This window comes from Nelumbo nucifera, chromosome 3 (assembly GCF_055504915.1).
Source record: "Nelumbo nucifera cultivar China Antique chromosome 3, China Antique-T2T, whole genome shotgun sequence".
Lineage (NCBI taxonomy): Eukaryota > Viridiplantae > Streptophyta > Magnoliopsida > Proteales > Nelumbonaceae > Nelumbo > Nelumbo nucifera.
Genome location: NC_142651.1, coordinates 9,155,601 through 9,179,854, shown reverse-complemented (window position 1 = coordinate 9,179,854; position 24,254 = coordinate 9,155,601). Strand labels below are relative to the sequence as shown.

Here is a 24,254-nt window from a genome sequence, read left to right as displayed (position 1 = left end):
CATGGGATTCTTGGTCAATGGAAACTAAAATCCCATTAACCAACTTTCTCCCCTCTCCAAATCCAAAAAAATAACGCCTCCTAAATGTAAGGATCAATCCCTAGACAATGCTATGGGACATCAAGTGTATATTCCCAACTTCAATTTCAGTCATTTAGGAGCTTACAACTTCCTAAATAGTGAATTCGGATGAACCAAAAGTGATGGGTGTGTTAGGAAATGTGTAACCAATGACAATGCTACGGGACATCAAGTGTATATTCCCTACAACCTCTCAATCGTGATGGGATCTGTTCCTCAAAAACGAGCGCCTCACAAGCACATCTACCATGCATTGGAAACATCTCCCATGAATAATAACCAATAAAAACAGGAGATGCTCCCAATGCATGATAGGATGTGCATGTGAGGCGTTACATGTGAGGAGCAGATCCGGTCTCCTCTCAATCCCTCATTTTAAGTAGATAGCTGTGGTGGGGTATTATTATTGGTTATACAACCCCTAATATAGCCATCAGGTTCATCTTATCCGGGTTTGTTAGCATCTCTCTCTCTTGTTTTGAACATACACCATGGTACCATTTTAATGTAGTGTTTTAATTTGAGAGCCAACTTATAAATATATTTTCAAGTACTAAACTTGCAATTTTTGAGAATTCGGGTACTACATTGACACATGTTGAAGTCGGAATACCAAAATGAGACTAACCCAAAGTAAAAGATACTAACCTGCAATTTACATAAAATAAAATGTGCTAGATACATGATTCTTTTCAGTGCATAAGTTTTGTTTAGCTTGAATTATTTTACATAGCTGGGCTAGGTTAGGCCAAGTGCACGGAGCAATTTGGGCCCAGCCATAGTGTGTTTCTCACCTTATTTAACTCTTAGAATGGACCATCTAATAGTTGAAGTGACTGAATGAACGAGTTACCGCTTTGGTCTTTAGTGGACAAACTAGTCATATACTGGAATACTTGGGACCATAGAAGTCAGACTCGGGTGGGAGGGCTTAGGTTCATATGTAGTTGCTTTGCAAGAGAGTGCGCCTTGTTCGGGTTTTCGCACAAATGACTGTACCATGATGGACTTTGGCTTTATAGATAAAAGGGAAATTATCTAAAACTCATCATTACTTTTCACTGTTTCTCTTTAAATTCATCATAATTTTTCAAAATGTCAAAAAAACCCCATATCAGTGAGATTTGTTTTCTAAAAACTCATCATCCATTAGAGCACTGTTTGTGTTGACAAAAGTTGTCCAAGTTAGCGTAAATACAATTTTCATGACCAGATTTACTCCTGAATGGCTACTCAGCCTTATTAAACATATTTTTATGATTAAAATGCCCTTAAATGCCCAACTGCCTTATATTTAGGATTTCTACTCATTGAGAGACACTTAAATCTCATTGTGCTGCTTGAAAAGTATTCCATTATTCCAAGGAACTTGAAAAAATAATAACATGGGTTTTTTCTAGAATATTGAAAAATGGGTTGAATATAACATAGGGTAAAATGGTAATCTACTAACACCTGTTAGTATGTTTAATGTCAAGTTACTGGCATGGGGTTCCCGGGATATTTTGAAAAGTTATGGTGAGTTTAAGAGAAATGTTTAAAAATCATAGTGAGTTTTAGACAATTTTCCTAGATTTGGGTTCACCAAACCCTCAAACATTATAGGCTCTCAGTATTTCTATATTTTGGGAATATCTCTATACTTCTATGTTTTTATTCATGAGGAGATATTCGCAATGCACAGTTGGAAATGGCTGTGAGTATGGTGCGAACACTGTTTAGTGAGGACTTAATCCGATTTCCGCATATTCATTCAAACTTGGGTGGGTTCCCACATGAATAGAAACTGCACAGAAGAAACAGAAGAACGTTGTATAGATTTGTGTATATGTATGCATCATGATTTTTAAAATCGACCCAGAGACCGAACTGATCAGGGGTCCGGTTAATGGTCAGTCCGTTCTGACAAAAAATAAATAAAAACGGTCAAAACCATTAGAACAGTTAACCGCCTGGGTCAGCAGTTTGCTGACCAAAATCACGGTTTTTTGAGAAATCCCGGTTTTGGGGAAAAATGGAACCGGTCAGGTGACCGGTTCCCAGTTTTTCTGGTCCGACCGTTCGGTCCGGTCCGGTCCGATTTTGAAAACCATGGTATGCATACACAGAGGATCTTTGCCACTAAGAAGTTTCTCGTTTTTTTTTCTTTGATAATCAAGAAGCTTCTTGGTTATTACAGTGTTCTATGTTTATTTATTTTTAATTTAGTCACAGACTCACACTCTCCTGGCTTGATGTCCTCCATGTAATGGCTTTTGTGCCCAAATTGATTAATGTAAGGCATATCGTGAGATTAAAGCAAAGGACGATGCTTTCGAGATAACTTTGATGTCAAATTACAGGGATCAATCTCGCTTTGATGAATTCTTTTCTGGAATGCCTTGGTTGGCACTCCCCTTCGGTGACGAGAGGAAAAAGTCCCTGAGTCGCAGATTCAAAGTTACTGGCATCCCTACTGCTATAGGCAATGGACTCACAGCCACGGGCCAGACAGAGATAAGAGATCTTCTGGTGGCTCATGGGGATGATGCCTATCGCCCTATCCCTTCACTGATGAACGAGTGAAGGAGATAGAGAGGATATTGGAAAGGAGTGGCCTAAGAAATAAGAATGTAGAACACCAGCTCCATGATGAACATGAGCTTTATGCTCACTCGTCGGAGGATTTACATATGTGACAGGCGTGAGGAGGAGAGAGACGGGTAGTCTTTCTATTTGCAAGGAATGGGGGGCTATGGTGTCGGTCCCAATTAATTGTACCCTCCACCTCCAGGCAGGGGAAGGCGCCAAATATAATGCTAAAGAGGAAAATGGATCATGGCGATGGACAAGATTCCAAGGAAGGATACGGGAGGTCTGTCGAGGAGTTTTTTCTTGTTGAAACGTGAAACTGATTGTGGTGTGCAACCTGTTTTTCGTTTTCTTTCCCTCTCTTCTCCTTCCTTTTGCTTCCCGTCTACAACTCTGGATATTATCTATGATTATAGGTAGAATAAGAGCTGTCATGTTCACTGGATCGGTTATAATGGTGATAAACTGCATATTTTGATTAGATAGTAAAAGAGCCAAATTGGATAGGAAGACCATTGTGGCATCCTTGATGTTCATGATAATATGCAAGTTCATGGGAGAAAGCCTTCCTACTAGGGCTACAAATCTGCAATGGTATCTGCTTTAAGGCAATCCAATTTCAATCACCTAGAACGAGCATGAAACCAATTTCCTATTTTTTGTACAATATTGATATAATATACCAAGGGTGAGAATCCCATCTATGATAAGGTAAGCAACTTCAGTTTCAGTCGAAATTCTTATCCTTAGAAAACGGGAATTTTATTGGGGGTTTAATGGGAAATTCTTATATGGTGGAACTTTTTATAGTTTTATAGAAGCATTAGAAGGAATGAAATTTCTTTGTGGAAAAATAGCTAGATATATATAGGATCTTAACTTCTTATTTTTCAATTGTTCCATATCAAATATGACTTTCAGCAGGTCTCTAGGTTGTATACCAGAAGGCCCCTCATCCTAAAGAACTGATAGGCATATCTAGAGGATGAGAAGAAGCAAACTTGTAGAAAGTTGAGGGAAAGGCCTCAAGGATTTGTCTCAACTTTCTGTTTTCTCTCTTATTTTCTGATAAACCATTCACAGTCTTAACTTTTTTTTTTTTTTGTTAGATTTTCCATTAGGCTAGAAAGTACGAGCTACCCCATGGATGATGTGGCAAAGCCATGCCGTCCACATCAGATAGGAAACCCTTTGAGACTAACCACGTATTCAGAAATGGACCACTTGGGTCTGTCTTCATCCGTTGCTTTTTTGAGCGCTTTTGGATGCGAAGATAAGGGAGAAATCCAAGCGGCCAAGTGATTCCTCCAACACCAACAGACTTCTTGGCAACAACAAATTAAACTCAAGAAAAGAAGTCTGAAGAATGGTAAGGTTTCATCAAGATACTATTCAAATTTCAGAGAATGATGGCACAAAAATTACTTTAATTAATTAAAGATCTTCACTAAGGAGAAAAGAAAAAAGAAGAGGCGAATTTCACAAGAAATACAACATAACGTCAACAGGAACAGAAATTGCTAGGATATAACCAACTTCTAATCCTAAATTTATCCAAAAAGAAAGAAAAGCGAAAATCAGAGAAATTCACCGCTGGTATAATCATTCTAAACAATGGAGATCTTCGCTCCGGCTTCTTCAAGAAGCTTCTTTGCCTCTTCCGCCTCTTCCTTCGATACAGCCTCCTTGAATTTCTTGGGGAGACCTTCAATCAACTCCTTTGCCTCCTTCAAGGCCAAATTAGTCAGTGCTCTTACAGCCTTAATCGTCGCAATCCTGGCGTTGCTGGGAACGTCCTCAATTACAACATCGAACTCCGTTTTCTCCTCGACCACCGCGGGACCCGCCTCCGCTGCAGCGCCAGGTGCTACGGTCACTGCTGCCGGGGCGAAGGCGGCCGCAGAGACACCTAGCTTGTCTTGTAAATAGTCCACGAGGTTGCGAGCCTCTTCTAGGGTGAGGTTTGCGATATCTAACCCCAGCTTCTCAATCTTCTCGGAGACGGCGACTGCGGAAATGGGGGGAAGAAAGCTGCCTTTGCGGGAGATTTTAGGGCTTCGGAAGAGAGGAAACTCTAGGTTTTGCTTAGGAAAAGTAGAGGGTGAGTGCGCAGGAAAAGAAGATGAGGTTGTAGAATGAGAGGGAGAGCGGAGGCTGAGAGTGGAGAGCGTTGCTGCCATCTTCTTCTTCTTCCCCTTGTTACTTGGGCGAAGAGGAGGGAGAGACGGAGACTGGGTTATTATGGATGCAGAAAGAGAGATAGAGGATAGGATAAGGTAAATATAGGAACCAAATCCATAGAAGTGGCATTCGCCATTCGAATCGATCTTTGGCACTTGGACCGTTACACCCTTCTAAAATAGCCCCGAACCACGTTCCCTTTTCCCATTTATACATTGAGGGCAGTACAGTCCTTTCAAGCACCCAAGGGCTGATTCAGCCCCGAGCTTCTCCTAATAAAGCTGTTCGAATGAACTTTGCTCTGACTGAAGCCAATCTCTATAAATTTGAAAATCAAAATATAAAATAATTAACTCTATTAGGGGCATTCCGAGAATCGAACTCGGGACCTCTCGCACCCAAAGCGAGAATCATACCACTAGACCAAATGCCCACCCGGAAATTTGATTCATCGATATTTTGATATTCTGAGCATCCATAGAAATTCAACAATCTATGCTCCATCCAAATTGAGCCTCATGTTGAGTATGGGCAACTCATTTTAAACCAAATTAATTTGATCAAAATATTGCCTGGTGCAAGGTGTTTCTTATTGATATCTGAAGGCATATGCATGCATTAAAAGTGGAACAAATACGCTACCATGCAGACCTATGGCGTGATCATGACCACTACTATCATAGATAAGCAAATTGCTAGACCTTGGCAAAAAGTTGATTCAACCCGCGAACCTGACCCAACCCAACTCAAAAAAATAGGGTTAGGGTATCATATTTAGCTACCCGGATGCGAAAATGACCCGATCCGAAAAAATTGGGTTGGGTCATGAATTAACCCGTTAACTCGATTGTCAAGTTTAATTGGGATTATTAAGCATTGTTAGAAGTTTCCACTCTTTAATTTTTTCTATTTAGTCTTTACTTTTTATTGTTTACTCTTTGAATTGTTAAATGTTCAAGTTTTTTATTTTATATTTGGAATTTTAAAGTTAATTCTTTTAATTTTGACATTTTTATGTAATTTTTCTTTATTTTTTTTTTATTTCAATTATTTGTTGGGATGACCCGAATTGACCCATGGGTCAACCTTAACCTGAACATTTAGGATTTGGGTCTAGCATTTGACAACCCGACCCGAAATCAACCCGAACCCAACCCACCCAACCCAATTGCCAGGTCTACAAATTGCTATAATTGCTATTCAATAAATATTCTATGCGTGTCTCATGTCTCAACAATTTGGACCACCAACATATATATGATTACACCAAAAGTCAAACTTGTTGGATCTAAGGAGAGGTGAATTGATTAGGAGTTGTTGAGAGTAAGCAAAAATGAGCTATGTTTTGGGATTTAGTCGTGTGCAAGCAAAGATGGTCACAAGATGAGAGAAGATTAGAGAAGGGGGTGTAATAGGTCATTGGTGAAAATAGTAGGGATTATAGCAGATAGGGTTGTTCATAATAAGATCCAAATCGACCAATCCGGTCTGAACTAACCTGAGTTGGCTGATTTTTCTTCATCATCGGTCGGTTTTGGGTTGCAAAAAAACATAAACCGATGGTTCGGTTTGGTTTTGATTTTCATGTGTGAAAATCGAAATCGAACCGACCCGAACCGACTTAGATATTTATTATATATATATATATATACATCTGATATATTTCAATTTTAATTTATATTTCAGATATATATTTCAGAAATATACATATTATATATAAAATTTCTGATATATAAAATATCAGTTTTAATCCATCAAATCAATTTTAATTTATAGGCATCTAGCCTTTGCTTTCTTAGACTTGAATCCTTTACCGTTCACACCGAGAGAATCATTCACAAAACCGACCCAAACCGATTCAAACTGACTAGGTCGGTTTTACTTAGTACTGGGTCGGTTTTACTTAGTACTGCGTCAGTTTCGGTTTCATTTCTAGGTAAACCGACCAGATCGGGTCAGTTGGAAAAATGTCATTAAACCGACCCAACCTGACTCATGAACAACCCTAATAGCAGATAAGGACAACTTTTGGGCCCTAATATCAATAAAAATAATAAATTTAATAAAATTTAAAAAATAAATTATTATTTTTAAATAATATGAAAAAGGAGCAAAGTTATTATTCTATCATCTTCTTCTTATAATTTATTCATCAGAAAATCATCCCACAAAAATGATTGAAGAGAGAAAATCTAAGAAGAGTAAAAAAGAATTAGAAGAAGTTACCTGGATTTGGATGTCGGCCTGACTGAAAATGATCGACGGGACAGTGGTTTTCAAACAAAAATCAGTCACGAGTTACTTCCCTTCGAACAGTAATGGGTTCTACAAATGCTGACAGAGGTAAACTAGAAGCAAGACGAATTAACTACGATGATTCGCTCGGTGATGAACAGGAAAGCAGCGTTGAAGGAACAGGGTTCAAATCTGCCGCTGCTCTGGTGGTAGTTCTTCCGCCGTCTCTGTTCGGTGCTAAGATGAGAAAGAAAAGTGAACAATGCGCTAAAATCCGGCTGCCGCCGTCGCCGTCGCTCTGTTGGGTCACAAATGGAGGGCGAAGAATGACGTTCAGCTTGGGCCTAAGGTAAGACAGAGAGACGATGGAGACGAGTAAGAAGAGTTGTAGGTGGGAGAGAATACGGGGAAAACCATAAAGAGAAAAGAGAAAGATAAGGTTTCTCAGTTATCGGTGAAAGGAGGAAAACGCCGCCACCTCTGGTTTCAGATCCGCCGCTGGTTTCAGATCCGCCGCTGCAAAGCAGCGCTGTCTAAAACGAAAAGAAAGGAGTAGAAAGGGAATAGAAGAGAAAGAGAAAAAGAGAGAGAGAGAGAGGGCGGACGGAAGTGGACTAAAGAACGGCGAAGAAAAGAAGAGGGATGATGAGATCACCGCTGCCAAGAGTTGCAACGGTGGCCGAAGCAGAGGAAGATTTCGAAGAAGAAGAAGAAGAAGAGAGAGAAAATTGGGCCGGAGGTAGGGGTGTGCTGCCGCTGGTTGTTCGTTGGAAGAAGGTAGGGAATGAACGGTAATTTTACCCTTATTTCATAATATTTTAAAAAAGTTAATCTATTTTTAAAATTTTATTAAAAATATTATTTGTATTGATATTAAGGCGTAAAAGTTGCCCTCATCTCTCATCTGCTATAATTTATGCCAAAAGGTTGATATTTTTATTTTTATCTTTTTATGGATGCAACGAAGAATTAGCGAAACGCACCTGGTCAATTGTTGCAAAGGAATAGCCACTATGGACAAGTGGAATTGTTTCACTGGGTTAATAGAAAGGATAGTAGAGTTTGATTAGTAGGAAATCCAGACTATCTATCTTCTTTAGCTAATTGTTTCCTAGCCAAAATCGAAAGTCAAGTATATTCATTCTTCAATTGTGTCAATTAGTGAGAAGCATTTATCAAATCATAATTATATGTATGCCCTCTAGAAACCTCAAGATAAAGGGCTAAAGCTGTTCAATGAAAATTTTAGAAGTCAAGACCTTCATTCACACTTTTATAAGTAGTATAAATATATATTGGGAGTCATCAAGGTTTATAAATCGGTGGTCTCAAATTCCCAATACACATAATCCTGTGGCATTATTGAAAAGCTCGGTGTAAATTAATTATGGAATAAGTTTTCTTTCAATCCCCTTTCCGCTAGCGGCTGTCCAAACTCAAATTTCTGAGGGAGAATGACCAATCAGCCTAAATCAAAATTTTATAGCCCTAAAGTACAGGGGAAATGCATCCTGACTGTGAATTGATGTCAAATTCGGGCAGGATGTGGTTTATAGGGGGAGAGGGCTAATAATAGGGGGGCTGGAATTCAGAATTCTGCATCGTGTGTATTCCTACTTGTCCTAATTTCTGAATTGACACACTTTAAAGAGGAGCAGAGAAGATTACCTCTCCAACTCATTGATCACCAACAGCCCACTTCCACTCATTGGCATGCACCTCTTCATCATATCATTAAAATTAATGTTGATGGAGCATTTGGGCCTCAGAATTCTGGAGGCCAAAGCTCATTGATCACCAACAGCCCACTTCCACGCTTTATTTGTCTTCCACTTGTTGATTCGGAAGTTATGGAGGCCAAAGCTCCTAGGCTATGTTTGGTTTGAAGGAATAGGTAGAGAAAAAAAAGGAAAGTCTGGAAAACCTATTTAGACCTTGTATGGATTTCATTATCTTTCTCTTCCTTTCTTTATCTTTTCTTTCAAACCAAACACAGCTTTAGAGCGGGATTACAGAGGGCCAAAGATTTATTTCTTTCTCATGTTATCCTTGAAAGAGACGCACAAAAGATTGTGTCTTCCTTGTCGGACCCTCTCATTGAAGCTCTTTGACGATTGTATACCATCATCGCAGATTGTAAGGAACTTTTATGCTCTTTTACTCATCTCTTGTCTCCTTTATCGATTGTAGATGTAGAGGCAATTGTGTGGCCATACTTTAACCAAAGTGGAACGTAACATCTCTACATCTTTGGTTTCGTCTACACCTCCTGAATTTGGGATGAATTTGCAAGTATGTAAAAGGTTCGTTGTAGACCCCACTATTAAGACACAAAGGCGGATTACATGGTACCTCATTGCCACCATGTCATTGATCAACTGATCATTCTAGCGTGGCCCAGCCCGCAAATTTTCAGGCCTGGGCAGGTATATTAACCCGACCTGGACCCAGCTCATTATCACTCCATGGAGAGAGAGAGCTATTTTGGCTGTGTCATTTGATAACAATTGAAGTGGGTGAACTGTGAACTGAATTACTTGAGACACATTTGCTGAAAGAATTGGAAATTCAGTTATTAGCTGAACGTTATGGACTTATGGTTGTATATCAGACTGTCGAACCAATTAGGGGTCTTAGTGGACCGGTTTTGGGTTGGATCCCATATAAATCAAAATCAATTTGGACGGACCAATAAGACATGTTGAATTGGACCCGTTCAGACTTAATTGCCCAAAATATTTATTGGATTGGATTGGATCTAGTCCATTCTCAATGCATTGGATCAGATTGAAGCAACATCTAATCCTTTGATAGAAGATAAAAATGCAGCTGTCAACCGATCAGGTTTGATATGAAACCAATGTAAATTAAAATCAATTTGAACAGACTAGATGGTTCAGATATTGAATTGGATTGGTGCAAAACAGTTCAGAGTATTCATCAGGTTGAATTGGCCCTAGTCCATCTGTAATGGATTCATTGGACCAAATCTAGTCCAATTAACACCCTTTGAACCAATTATAATGCCTGCATGGAGAAATATCATTAACCAGCCATTGCATTCAGCTAATCCGACCTCCTTTGGGAGGGATGAGCTGAAGATTCAAGTAAGCTAGCTGGTTTAATTGCTTTGAAGCACTACCCAACAGGCCAGCCTGCCCGCCTTCCCTAATTCCTTTTTCGTTGGTCTATTGATTGTAACGTCTGCTGCGTTTGGAAATGATGCAAATGGAGTGTAAATCCCAGTTCAGGGTAAATTTGCATTATGTCTGTGTTTGGCAACATTACATTTATGCATTGACAAATAACAAAAAACATATTTTCCAATACATATTTACATTGATAATAAGATATAAAAGTACATCAATAAAAAAGAAGTAAATTTGTATTCAAGTGGGATTTTGATAAAAAAAGGTATATGCTTTATTGGAATTTGTGTTTGCATCCATTACAGTTAAAAAAACCGAACCGAAAAATTAGTTAACTGAACTAGTCAGTTTGGTGTTTTTAAAAACCAAAGGTATCGGTTTGGTTTCAATTAACCAATATAGAAAACTGGCAATTAACCAAACCGAACGGTATACATATATTTCTATATATTTTATATATATATTTATGTATATTATATATTATATATATTTATATATTATAAATTAATAAATATGTATTATATATATAAATATATATTTATAGTATATGATATATTATTTATTATTTAAAATAATATTTTATATATTTATATATATTTTTATAATATATATTGTAAAAATTAAAAAACCAAAAAATCAACGAACCAAACCGATGGTTAACTGAATCGGTCAACCGATAAACCGATAGGTTTTGGTTCGGTTACCGTTACCAGTTTTTCAAAAACCAGTACTACCAGTTCGGTTACAAAAAATGCCCCATCAAACTGTAGGCATCCTATCTACTTATTTACATTCACACTTATTTGCATCATTTCCAAACGCAATCGTAAGTATGTAACTACTCTTTTGCCCCCATTTATATTAAGAGCCATTTGGGAGGGTTTCTAGATCGGAGATGAATTAGGTTAATTGAACCGTGGTTTAGGGATGGCAATTTTCTTCTTAAAACCGGGGTCCCACCCCGTTCTACCTTGAACGGGGCAGGTTTTCCCCGACCCTAAATGGGGATGAGGCAGGGATGGGGAAAATACTTTTTCCCCAAACCAAGGACAAGGTGGGGATGGATTTTGTATATAATTCTCCAAACCTACCCCGAACCCAAAGGTAAAATTAGTAAAATATCTCTAGGTTTAATATTGACTTTTTAAAATATCTCTAAGTTTTTCCTAAATTTTTAAAATCTTAGAATCCCATAATTCCATTTTCAAAATACCCCTAAAATATTATAATTCAATTCCTAAGATACCCTTAAATTCTTATATTATATGTATAAATTATTCACAAAATAAATAATTTTTAAGAAATTGTCTTAAAATAGAAACCATCTCCAATAGAGAGTGGATGCCGCACTCCAAACCCGCCCTGCCACCATATACGAGGCAGGGATGGGGTAAAGTATCTTGACTTCGGGGCGGGGACGGGGAGGGGTGCCCCGCCCCATACCCGCCCCGTTGCCATTCCTACTGTGGTTGTTGACTTGAGCTGCTACGGACAGCTACACGGAGATACATTGGAGATGAGATGAGATGAGATTAACTCATCCTGTGGGACCCGTTTTCATGGTAGAGTGTCATGTGTAAGAAACTCTCAAACAGCCTAGGCTGTTTTTCCAAACAGCCAGTCTTTCCAAAGCCAGCCACCGCACATTACCTCTGAAACGGAGTCTGCGCAACAGCGTAAGGAACAGGAACGGGATTAAAGGAGTCTGCGCCAAAGGTCCAAAGCACGTGTATACATATCTATGGACCGCGTTGCACTGATGTCTCAATCACGTTTTTTCTTCTTCTGCTTACAAGTTGGAAACGAAGAAAGCCATCGAAGAAAAGACGAAGAAAAATAGAGATTTTTTGAAACAAATTTCGGTTTCAGATTGATAGGGGTTACTGCTACGATAAACTGAACAACTTCTGCCTTCATATTCTCGGTATCTCAAAAATCTGATTCCTTTGTAAGTAAATTGCTCTGTTGTATACATGTCATAGCAGAATCCCACCCCCCTTTTCCTTAGTCCTTTTAATTCTGTTTTTTTCTTCTATTCTCTGGAGCTCGGTTAGGGGGGGGGGGGAGGGGGTTTAAAGGTTCTGAAATTTCCACTATCACTCTTGGTTTCAGTTACGTCGTAAGTCTGTTCAAGTTGCATTTGTTTGGGCTTAATTTGGTGTTTTTTCTCTGACAAAAAAAATGCTGTTTTTTTCCTAGTGAGTTCTTCTTAGTTTTATGATCTGGTATGCAATTTTAGCTTTGAATCTTAGCCATTGTTCACGGGCAGGTTCTATGATTTGTGTTTCTTATCGAGCTTCTTGGTTTTTTCAAATGGGCCTTCCTCGGGCTTGTGATTTGCGACATAATTTGGTTGATCGGAGTGCTTTGGTTCTGAGCACCAAACTGGCAAGATTTTCTTTTGTTTTTGGTAGCTCTCGAAATCAATTTGGTATATTTGGTACATTTTAATATAATAATGTTGTTCTCTCAGTTTTTGTTGATTACTGGTTCAATTTGATGCAGTATGATAGTGGTAAATCTCGGGTTTAGTTTAAAATTTGAGGATTCTTGTTGTCTTTTTACTGCAAATTATGCCCCACATTTTTTATGCTTCTTGTCTGCAGTAGCATACAATTTTTTCCTATTTTTGGTTAATAAATAGATAAGTAGGAAAGAAAGGTTTGGTATGGTTGGAACTTCATATTCTTAGTTTGGAGAAAGAATTAAGTGTCTAGATCTTTGTTAACTGTGTACAAGGACTGATGATATCACCTAATGGGCTACTCATGGATGGAATTCATATATAGAACTTTTAGGTAAGGGAAAATCTATGCTGCCAGAAAGACATCGTACCAGAAGGGCTTTGACCAATCAACCCCCTCGCAGTGAATTTTGATAAATACCACCTGATTGGTTTCCACTTTCATGATACCGGTTCATTGGTTACAAGTTTTTCCGATATCATAGTTGAACCCTTTAGGTGAACCAAAATCTACATCATCATCAAAGCCTTGCCGCTACATAAATCCTGTTTCACCATTTCGTTTTGTTCAGTGCCATATCCATCGTCAAATTATGGGTGCTTAAATCATTTCTTACTACTTCCACGCAAGTCCTTTTTGGTCTTCCCCTAGTTCTTTTTGCTCCTTCAACTTGTAACCGATCACTAAATCAAAATCTACTTAATAAAGAAAAAAAAAAGAAAGTAAAAGCATAGTTGCAGATAAGTGTAAGAAAACATATAATTCTAGTAATAAGTGTTTAGTATGTGTTGAAAGTTCTAAAAGGACATGGAGAAGGATAAGATAGTAAAGAAATGATTTGCAGTTGTGTGCTTTAATGGAAGAAAGGAATCTGTGCAGCTGACCCTCAATAAGTAGGCTAGGGTATATCAGAGGAGTTTTGGTATTTATTTCCTAAAAGATGCCACCATTGGCTATCTGATAAATCTCTTATTTGTCATACATGAGAGTTGGGTTCTAATCCATCTTCACCCTTATTTCCACTTTCTGCCAACAACTAACCACTGACTACTGCATACTAAAGGATAAAGAAGAATACTAAAAACAGAAAGAAAAGAACAAAAAAAAAAAAAAACTATGATTGCCTATATTTGTATGTTCTCCCCCTTATATATATGCCTGGAGATGCAACTATTCCTTCGACTCATTAACTAGAAGAAATAATCCTTCATATGTTGTTCCTTATACTTCATACTTTTTTTCTTTGTTTCTTTTTCCTTTCTTTTGTCTATTTTATATTTTCGTTTTTTTCTTTTTTTTTTTTTTTGGGGGGGGTACGACTTTGGAAAAATTCTTAATGATTAAAAGTGAAAGTAGTTAATTGTGCTTATATTTGCAGGAAAAGCATAAAATCAGTTTGTTTCCAAAATAAAATTTGGAATCAAATCCAAGCTTTAATGGACCACAACAAGGTGACCAGGATAAGCCTGGATATTCACAACAAGAAACAAAATGGGAAACTGAAAGTCTTCAAGCCAGAATTTCCCAATTTCTTGGTGCAGATCCCTCAGAAGCTTCAAAATTGTTTAAAGGTCAGCCAGTGCTGTCAACCTCATCAGAAATAATTATTTTCTAGCTGTTGATTAGAGGGGATTTCTTTTATGCTGGTTGTAGATGCATCTCAAGAAGAATGTGAAATCTGAGGAGGAAGCAGATTTTCTAAGTTCTGGTGTACAGAAGGACCCAGGGTCATATGCTGCTTTGAACATCAACTTGGAGAAGCAACTGCAGGCTTGGAAAGAAAATCCAACTTGGGTTGATCAACCTCCACATTTAAAGGTACAAAAGAATTAAATTGAGGAATTTTCTCTAGAAAACAATTCAGGAAAGTGAAAGGTTGATTTTTCTCTCTTTAGTTTTTCCATGATAGAACCTGATGCTGATTTATTTTATTTATTGTTCTTCCTTAAATAAGTTTAAATGAAAAGCTCTTTTTCCTTCTTTCTTTCTTTTCTTCTGTTCTCTTATTGGAATATATTTCTGGTTTGGGCTAATTACTTAAATCTACCTTGTTAAAGCATTTAACCATTAAGATTTGTGGAAAAAATTAAAGGACAAAAATGTTCTTAACTGTTCTTTTAATTTTCAAACACGCACTTGATTCTAGAAATTAAGTGCTTTTGTTAAAGGACATGCATCGCCCACTCCTCTATCAGGTTTGCTACCCGATTTGGGGCAGTAACCCAGGAAAGACTCCAAAGACGTTAAAGGTGGGATGAAAAAACAAGGATCAACGTAATTCTAGTAAAATGTAGTGGATTGGTGAAGTATTTAGCGGAAAAAACAGCTAATGTGGTAAAAAGATAGTTGAGGAGTAAAGATGATTTTTTTTCCCAGTGGCAAAAGAAAATGGAAAATGTGTCAAAGTACAGAAGATCTGACCATTTAGAGATAGTCTAGGGCAGCCCAGTGTGTGAGGCTCCTGCCAATGCAGGGTCTGGGGAGGGACAGATGTACGCAACCTTAACCCTGCACATACAGAGATGCTGTTTCCAATGTTCAGAGATGGTCTGATTGGAATAATTAAATAAAAGGGTCCCGGGTGAATGCAAAAGATGGACATATCTAAGTCCACTGTTAAGAGAGATTCATAAATGAATATGCAACCCTGGATACTGTTTTTTAAGATCAAGTTCAATAAATTGAAAATGGATGAAAGAAAATTTCAACAATCGGAGATGCACAGATTTTCAACAATCATTGTCTGTGAGTAGAGTTGAAGACTTTGAAGAGACAGAGCTGAGGTGAATCTGAAGGGTGTTGTAACTGCTGTTAGTTGGAAAGAGAGAAGGTGGGCCAGTTTTGACTTTTGAGAGGAAAAGGATGAATAAGTTTTGGCCATGGAGGTTTGGGTTTCACATTTTGAAGAAGAAGAAGAAGCGTATTTTCAACCATGGAGGGGTAAAACTGGAATGGTGATAAAATATAATATCACATGTGAACGGTCCTAAAAGTTTCACTAGGTATATTTACGTAGTTTTGGAAACCACAGAATATATTTTAAGTAGTTTAGTCAAACCACAGGATATGTTTAAGTAATTAATCCATTTAGTATTCATCTTTGAATTAGTATAAATGTGAGTTCAACTATATCTTCAAAGTATGGATTAAGGCTCAGTTTGGAAGGAATACAAAAAATACAAATATGTACATTGCAAATACATACAAAATAATACAAAATACAAGGTTTTGCGCTCTACATATTTGCATTTGTACTCCTGTATTATTTTGTATGTATTTGCACAGTACATATTTGTATTTGTACCCCTACCAAACTGAGCCTAAGTTTCAGTTTGGGAAGAGTGCAAATACAAATATGTAGAATGCAAGCAAATACAAGGTTTAGAAATACTGTATACAAGGTTTTGCACTGTACATATTTGTATTTGCACTCTCCCTAAACTGAGCCTAAGAGATTTCTATTGGCTGAAAACTGACTATTATAGGTGAATTTTGATGTTTAACCACTGAACCTCTTGGTGCTCTTCTAAATGCTCCAAAAGAAAGCCCATGTGCAACATGGTTAAGATAATCACAGAGTTAGTCATAGTAGCCCCATGGATTACGTCCACTCCTTTGCATATGCTTCCTGTGCTCAACTAATCTGTGATACATCCTCACAATGAACCCTAACATTTTCTCAAATTCCTCTTTGGGTTGATATTACTTATCCAGTTATTTGATTTGAAAGACAGAAACATAAAGCTGCTTTCTTGGCAGGTAAGCGTACCAAAAGGTTCTCTTTGCAACCTTGATGTAAAATTCAATGTTGGCTTGCCCCCAGATGCAATATACAACATTGTTATTGATCCGGACAATAAAAGAGTCTTCAAAAATATCAAGGTAACCAATATCTTCATATTCCAATGTTGATTTTGACATTGTCTTCATGCTTGGATAAAAATTAGAATTTTATTATACAGAAAATATGTATTTGTGTGTTGAACTCAACTCAACTTGGACATAATCCCGACTATTCGGAGTTGGCTATATACATGTGTAGGTGGGGCAGGGGTATTCCAACTTCTGTTCTAAGGAACACTGTGCATTGTTTTTTAAGGGGAAATGATTGTACAGCCACATCACATATATTTGGGAATAATGAAAACATTATATGTATACACTGTTAGAGAGACTATTCATCCATGAGGGGAAATGATTGCAAGAGTCAAAGACTGGGAGTTTACATCACATTTCAAAAATCAGGTTTCCTCACTAAATGGCTAAATGCTTTGACTACGACAGGTTGGTGATGATGAACTGAGAGAAGAAACCTTCTTCAATTAATTTTTTTTTTTCATAGTTAAATAAACTTAAAAAGACAACTTAGTGCGCACACAACACATGAATGCCCAGATGCAAAGACACTGATGGAGATATGTATGTGCATTCCTGTTAGATACGTTCTTCATGTGTTATATATGCAAAAGCATTTTCTTTCCTCATGCTGTTTTTCTCTTGCATTTGACACCTATTATTGCGTTTTTTCCTCTGTTTGGATAGTCTATCTTTCTAATAGTCATATGCTTTTAGTATCAGAAATGAGCATTTTATCCTTGATGAATTTAAGCTCAGTTTGGAAGGAGTAAAAATGCAAATATGTAGAGTGCAAATACATACAAAAAAATACAAAATACAAGGTTTTGCACTCTACATATTTGTATTTGTACTCCTTCCAAACTCCGCCTTATATACATCATTTATTGATGTATTAGAAAGACTTGGAAGGAATTTCCACTTCCCATCCTAACAAAAGCCATCCCTTTATCAGGAAGTTATATCCAGGAGAGTCTTGGTTGATGAAGGCTTAAGACAGGTGGTTGAGGTGGAACAAGCGGCTTTGTGGAAGTTTCTTTGGTGGTCGGGGACCATTTCAGTTCATGTTATCGTGGATCAGAATAGAAAAGATCACTCGGTAAGAAAAGCTGTAGTTTCCTTTATAATTGATACTTTTTAGTAGTCCTCCCCCCGCCCTCACCTCATCCATTTGGTTCACTTCAGTGTGAACCAACTGAATAGTCCACACCAACCTACAGTGAGTGTCATGTTGTGCTGACTGTTTGCACTAAAGTTTTTCCTCCCTAACCTGGTTTCCCTCAAAATCACCACTTCCACTTTTCATGACTAAGCTGACGAGGCTTAGAGATGACCACTACCCCATAAGTTTGAAAATGCATCAACCTGGAAAGAGTGGATGTTACTTGTCGATTTCAGATGGACTATAAGGTAAATTGAGCTCTACAAATTGCTAGTGGATAAACCTTAGTCCACTAGAGTTACCCATATGATCATTGGTTCCAGATTTTCGGTGTGCACAACCACATATATTCAGAGAAAGTGGTTCTAGAATCCCCATTAAATGACTACAAGACAAACCCTGTACATCATCCTTAAGAAGCTGCTAACTTTTCAGGTGAAGTTCAAGCAAGGGAAGACGGGATTTATGAAAAGGTTCGAGGGCTGCTGGACATTACAGCCCCTATTGGTTGATGAAAAATCCTGCTTTCCTTTCAAGCCCAAAACTTTGGCGGAGTACAACTCATGTACTGGAGGCAAAGGAAGAGTTGGGTCAATTGTGAGCTTAGAGCAGTTAGTTCAGCCATCTCTTGTTCCTCCTCCACCAATTTCTTGGTATTTACGAGGTATCACTGCAAGGACCACAGAGATGTTGATAACCGATCTGCAAGAAGAGGCTGCTAGAATTAGGGGAGATCCTGACAAGGCAAAGTGTAGTCAACAAGTAGATTTTTCCCCAGCTGCAACTGATCTGCATACTGTGGATGCACTGCGAGATGTCAAAGAAAGATGGGCCTGGCGAAGGAGACATGCAAAACGTCACAAGAGCTGTCTAAGGTCGCCATCTACTTTGTGAACAATTTATATTAATGAATTTCTCTCCCCAGACCCTGCATTGGCGGGAGCTTCGGGCATTGGGCTGCCCCGGATAGTATTATGTATATTATCATCCATGGAGTATGGGGATTCGTGTAGGAGACTCCCAAATATTTGGGGTTAAGCTTGAGCTGAGATGAATTATCTTTGGAGAATAGGTCAAAGAATATGGTGAAAGTTAGACCATTCCATGATAAGGTTGTGTTTATGTTGAAATTGCTACTTGGTGATTTTACGGCATCTTTTCCATGTGGCAAGTGTTCCACTTTAACCTTATTCATGTCTCTATTTAACACTTTTGAATCTTACAATTCAAAAAGACAATTTCAAGAGTTATTAGGCTAAAAAAAATGCCATAGACACACACTATAATGTATACATTTATATTATACTGAAAATAATTTATATAAAAATAAAATATTTATATATTAACTGAAATACGCATGAACTGATCACAACAAATTATCATGCATTACATTGAAACGGCTAAGAGAGAGAAACCACAGAACGTGTAGCCAATTGTCAATTGATAGGTAGTGTGAGAGTTCGAGAAGCCACTCAGAGAGAGAGAGAGAGACGAAATGCTTGTATGTGAGGCTGTCGATATTTTCTATTTTGAATTATAAGTATATTTATAACTTAATCCAGATGAAATAACTCTATTTATGCAAATTGTTTTCCATTCACTAGTTTTAATTGATATTTTGGTATGTCTTATTTACACTTTTTTTGGGTACATGTGTGGAACCATCATAAATACAGGGTATGAATATGACAAAAATGAATAATTAGATGATTTTTTTTTGATAAAATAAATTGCACATGTATTTTTAAGGGAAAGGTTACAGCCAAGCGAGGGGAGGATATTATAGAGAGGAGCTCCTCTTTTTCTTTCTCTTATTTTCTTCTTTTGAGGACTTTATCCCTAATTGATCATTCACGTCCTTCTTCAAGTAGAGCAACAAGAGGGTTTCAAATAAGCTTCAAAATATCTATCCGTCCGATATGCTGGTAGGAGTGTATCGGGTGAACCGATACTCATTTTTATTGTTTTTTTTTTACAACCGATCAGACCTTCAATACACCCACTGTAGGGACATATCGAAGGGATCCTAAAACGATACATATCAGCCAATAAGGACCAATACGTCTCAATACTTTGAACCTCGGTTTCAAACCACAAATCTAGGGTTTTTTATAGCATATAAGCAAGGTTCAAAGTACCGATATGATACGCTTTGTATCAAACATATTATATCGTATCTTTGGGTTCCAAGACAGCTGTTTACAGTCAAGACCCCTCTTTTTTTAATAAAAAATATGTTTAAAAAGCTTCTCAAAAGCCAAATTTTGAAAAAAAAAACAGATAAAAGCATATGTTTTAAGTACCAATATGCCTCGCCGATACACAGGGGCGTATCAATGAACCTTGCATATAAGTACTCAAATTAATGGGACCCAATACGATTGAAATGCATGTGATGTGAATTGGGGGGGGGGGAGTCTGCGCATTTGAGGTAATTAAGGTAATGTTTGGCAAGATGACGATTCCTTGAAAAATTGACCGATTTTGGTGATTTTCAGGAAATTGGCCAGAAATTGATTATTGAAATTATCCCTTTTCAGGGGTCACCTTTTTTGGTGATTTCTTGATTTCTAGCTAATTCCGATTGTTTAAGGACGACATGGCATCCAATATGGTATTGAATAATAACTCATACAAAAATAATCAGCCATTGAAAATCAGAATTAAACATATTCAAAGCAAATTTCTCAAAAATCAGCTTACATGGCATAAATAATATCAAACGACAATTGTTTGAGGATGACATAGCATCCAACATGACATTGAATAATAACTCTGATACAAAAAATAATCAGCCCTTGAAAATCAGAACTAAACAGATTCAAAGCAAATTTCTCAAAAATCAGCTTACACGGCATAAATAATATCAAACAACAATTTTTACTGATTTTTTAAAAAATCATTGATTTCTGGATTATCGTCAAGGAGGAATCATCATTGATGCCCAACATCACCTAGGGAATAGCTCTCCTTGAACCGACTTGTGAGAGACTCATGAAGATGTCCTTGCTAACTCCTAACCCTAATTAAGATTAGTATATAGCAATAGAACATAATAAGAGGACGATTAAGAATAGTTCTTAATTAATTGAGCCAATTCCATAGTTTGGAATTTATTGGGTAATTAAATTGCTAAATATTTTTACGAAGGTCATCACATAAAGTTCAAGGAAAAATAGGCAATGGTTTAAGAAAAAAAAAAAAGAAACAGGCCATCTGTCAAAGTTGATCATCACAAAATAAAAAAAATAATAATATTATGCTGCTTGACAAAGTTTGGCAACTTCTTTATTCTTCATTTTTTTTTTTTTTTATCATTTGGTATTGTAGGCAATGAAACATAACTCAAAGATTGCAGTCTGATCGAAATGAGTAAATAAAATGAGAGTTATCACATGGCTAAGAACAATGAGAGACCTAACCTTCAATAAAAGGGCTCTTGAAGGAGCGAGCTACTCAAAAGTCATCCCGGGAAAAGCAAACCACATGCCTCAAAGGTTTTGATGAGTTTTGGGAGTTCAAACCTGTCAAACAGCAGCAGGGGCAATATGTTGAGCTTGTCCTGTTTTCTGTAATGTACAAAGAGATTGCAGCAAAGCGAGGAGGGTATACGCTGGGTACTTCTTCACAGTGGTTTTCGTCATGGCAAAACAAGGTGATTCACTGGGGTATGTAACTCACTTATTCTGATGATCCAGGAGAAATGACTACTTAACACGCACCTCACTCCAAGTAATATATGTTTTGTTGTTCCCATCAAATTAAACCTGATATATAGATAGATAGATAGATGCTTTAATTTAGTTCTTTACACTGAAAGTTTTTCTTTTACAGCAGGCTCTTGTGAAGTTCATAACCCGCTTCCTTCAGCCCCTGGTCTTGTCATCATCACAGTATTGAATGTGGGAAGCCATGACAGGTAATCACGATTTCATCTCAAGCTCTGGGGTCTACAGATTACCTAGCTATTAATTTAGTTGAATCGATCTATTGCTGGATTTACATTACAAAATGCACCTTGGAGTTCGAGCATGTGAATATAGACCACCTATATATATAATCATCTATACTTACACACTCGAAGCTGCATGCATTTCTATTTTAGGTAACCAATCTGCACCAGAATCTCATTTACAGGTTAGCAATATTCTCAGACTCGGATCAGACACAAAGGGTCACAACTCGAATATTGGTTCCATTGTCTGATTTGATAATTCATCAACTTGTTCCAATAAAAATACAAAATAAATAAATATCTTGACTATATTTTTAGAACTTCTTTTTTTATATATCAAAAGAGGCCCAAAACAATAGTATTATAGTTAGATGCATATATTTGAGATTTGTCTCAACAAGTCAACATTTCTAAGAAGTGGGTTCTAAAAAAGAAGTGAAGAAGTGTGCAGCCTAAAAGTCATTTTTGCCGCAGTCCAGGGTGAGGCTGACAGCATGAAGTCTGGTGTTATGAGACTTCAACAAACACATGTCATTGCCATCCTACTAAAATTGGGTTCCAATCAAAACTTAGATTGAGACTTTAACAAACACAAAAATAATAGGATTAAGATTAAAGTTCAGCTGGTTAGGAGCCCCACTTTAGGTACACTGTGACTTTACACGTAATACTTGTACATGAGAAATAAATACCATTTTGTATATTCGTTTCATTCACTTTTTATGCGTGAATGATCAAATCAAGCCCAAGTCTATCAAAACACCTTTTTTTTTTTTATTTTTTAAAAAAGAATGAGCTTTCTTAATACCTTTTTATCTAACTACGAAACGCTTTTTGGTATAAATTAATCAGATAATTTTTTTTAGAAGGCCCCCTAAGGCAAGTAATTTGATAAATACCTAACTAAAACCATTTTTATAAAGTTCAGTTACTCCTAAGCCCATGAATACATGCAGCTGCTAATAAAGGAAAATCAACCCACGTTCATCAAAACACTTTTTTCTTTGGCGTATAAAAAAAAACACTTTTTGCTTTATGATCTTTTAGGAAAGGATGAGCTTTGCCTAAGAGGCTAAGACAAATGCCTTAACATATATAATTGTTTGCTAAATACTCAAGTAAGATTATTGGGCCTTACTATTGGACTGACTTAAATAAACACGTAGAGCCCAACCCCATTTCCATATCAGAACTTTTATTTTCCTGAGTAGGCAAGATAATTTATTGGTGGCCTTATTTATTTGCCGACCACACATGTAAGGCTTCTTTCTCTATCACAAATCACATGGCCATTTGTCGTGTGTCCCGCCTGAAGAGAATTTTTCCACATTTGTAAATCGTGGCTGAAACAAACGAAAGGCCCATGGATGATAACCTTTAATATTACTCGCCTTTCCCAGCCTTAAAAAGCCCAACTCAATTGTCCCTTTTGATTTTCCCACATAGGATTACTTATAACTAGAGAATGATCCCTACCGAGCAATCATTGTATCATTTAATTTGAAATTTACTATTTAATTATAAAAAAAAATTAGAAATATTAATATGGGTCTTACATCTTTGTAATTCATAATCTATTATGACTTATTTTATTTGAAAATCATTATTAATTTATGTTATTTTTATGTGTTTTTTTTTTTTTGTAAATAATCATGTTTGTATCACTTCAAAGTGGATTGAATGAATTTGAATAAACTACTTCTAAGATATTCATTCTATTTGAAAGTGGATTTAACCACTTTTGAAATCCTCTTTTTTAAAAAAATTGGAGTGCCACATGTTTGAATGGGAGTGGATTGAATGTGTTTGAATAAACCACTTCTAATGTAGTTATTTTATTTGAAAGTGGAATTAACCACTTTTGAAATCTTCTTTTCTAACCAATTGGAGTGCCACATGTCAGAATGGGAAGTATTGTTGTTTGATCACATTTAGGGGTGCAAACGGATTGGATCATAATACGATATGGTCCTATTTGTCGAACTTGGATCACCCCCGTCCGATCTGAGAAGATCCAATCCGATATATATATTATATATTTATATATTTACATATTTATATATAATACATATGTATGTTATTTATTTATTTATAAATATACTTTTTATACCATATTTTTATAAATTTATTATATTATTTATTTTTTATAAAAATGTGTATATATATGATGAAAATAATTAAAAAATACTTGTATTTTTTTAATAATTTATTAATTTTTAAAGAAAACAAGGCAGATGGGATTTGTATATACCCTTATTTGAATCCAATCCATCTATTTGCATCCCTAAGACCCTAAACACATTCCTTTAATGTGTATATATATATAACCCCACTTTGCACGAGAAAACATTACTTACGACCAACGTGGCAAAACAACTCAACCACCCTTAAGGCTGCATTTGGAATCGGTGTAAATCAAGAACGATGTAAAAATTTACATCGGGTTCGGTTTTGTTGGCATTTGGAAAGAATGTAAATGAAGATCGATGTAAAACTCCACTCTAGTTTAGATTTGTTAGCGTTTGGATGGAGTAAAGTTTTACATCGTGAATCTATGTAGAACCTCATCAAGCATAAAGTTTTACATCGATTATCAATAT

The 24,254-nt window shown here is 36.8% G+C and overlaps 2 protein-coding genes and 1 non-coding gene across 5 annotated transcripts; 1 reads left to right on the top strand and 2 right to left on the bottom strand.

Moving 5' to 3' along the window:
- Positions 1–4,012: 4,012 nt before the first annotated feature.
- Positions 4,013–4,977, bottom strand: LOC104593184 (large ribosomal subunit protein bL12c-like). The gene has a single exon (XM_010252933.3). The coding sequence runs from the start codon at positions 4,830–4,832 to the stop codon at positions 4,260–4,262; it is 573 nt and encodes a 190-aa protein (XP_010251235.1). The 5' UTR covers positions 4,833–4,977; the 3' UTR covers positions 4,013–4,259.
- Positions 4,978–5,194: 217 nt separating this feature from the next.
- Positions 5,195–5,266, bottom strand: TRNAP-UGG (transfer RNA proline (anticodon UGG)). The gene has a single exon. It is a non-coding gene; the product is annotated as a tRNA-Pro (tRNA).
- Positions 5,267–11,978: 6,712 nt separating this feature from the next.
- LOC104593182 (uncharacterized) lies at positions 11,979–18,889 on the top strand. 3 transcript variants are annotated; one of them, XM_010252928.2, is made up of 6 exons: positions 11,979–12,165; positions 14,061–14,253; positions 14,336–14,500; positions 16,442–16,564; positions 17,493–17,636; positions 18,135–18,889. In XM_010252928.2, exons 2-6 carry the CDS (start codon positions 14,119–14,121, stop codon positions 18,591–18,593), a joined length of 1,026 nt encoding a protein of 341 aa, XP_010251230.1. In that variant the 5' UTR covers positions 11,979–12,165; positions 14,061–14,118; the 3' UTR covers positions 18,594–18,889. The 3 variants fall into 3 exon arrangements, with proteins under 3 accessions (XP_010251230.1, XP_088757573.1, XP_010251234.1); XM_088901447.1 differs by having other exon boundaries at positions 12,003–12,141; XM_010252932.3 differs by lacking the exon at positions 11,979–12,165 and adding an exon at positions 12,196–12,336.
- The last annotated feature ends 5,365 nt before the right edge of the window (positions 18,890–24,254 follow it).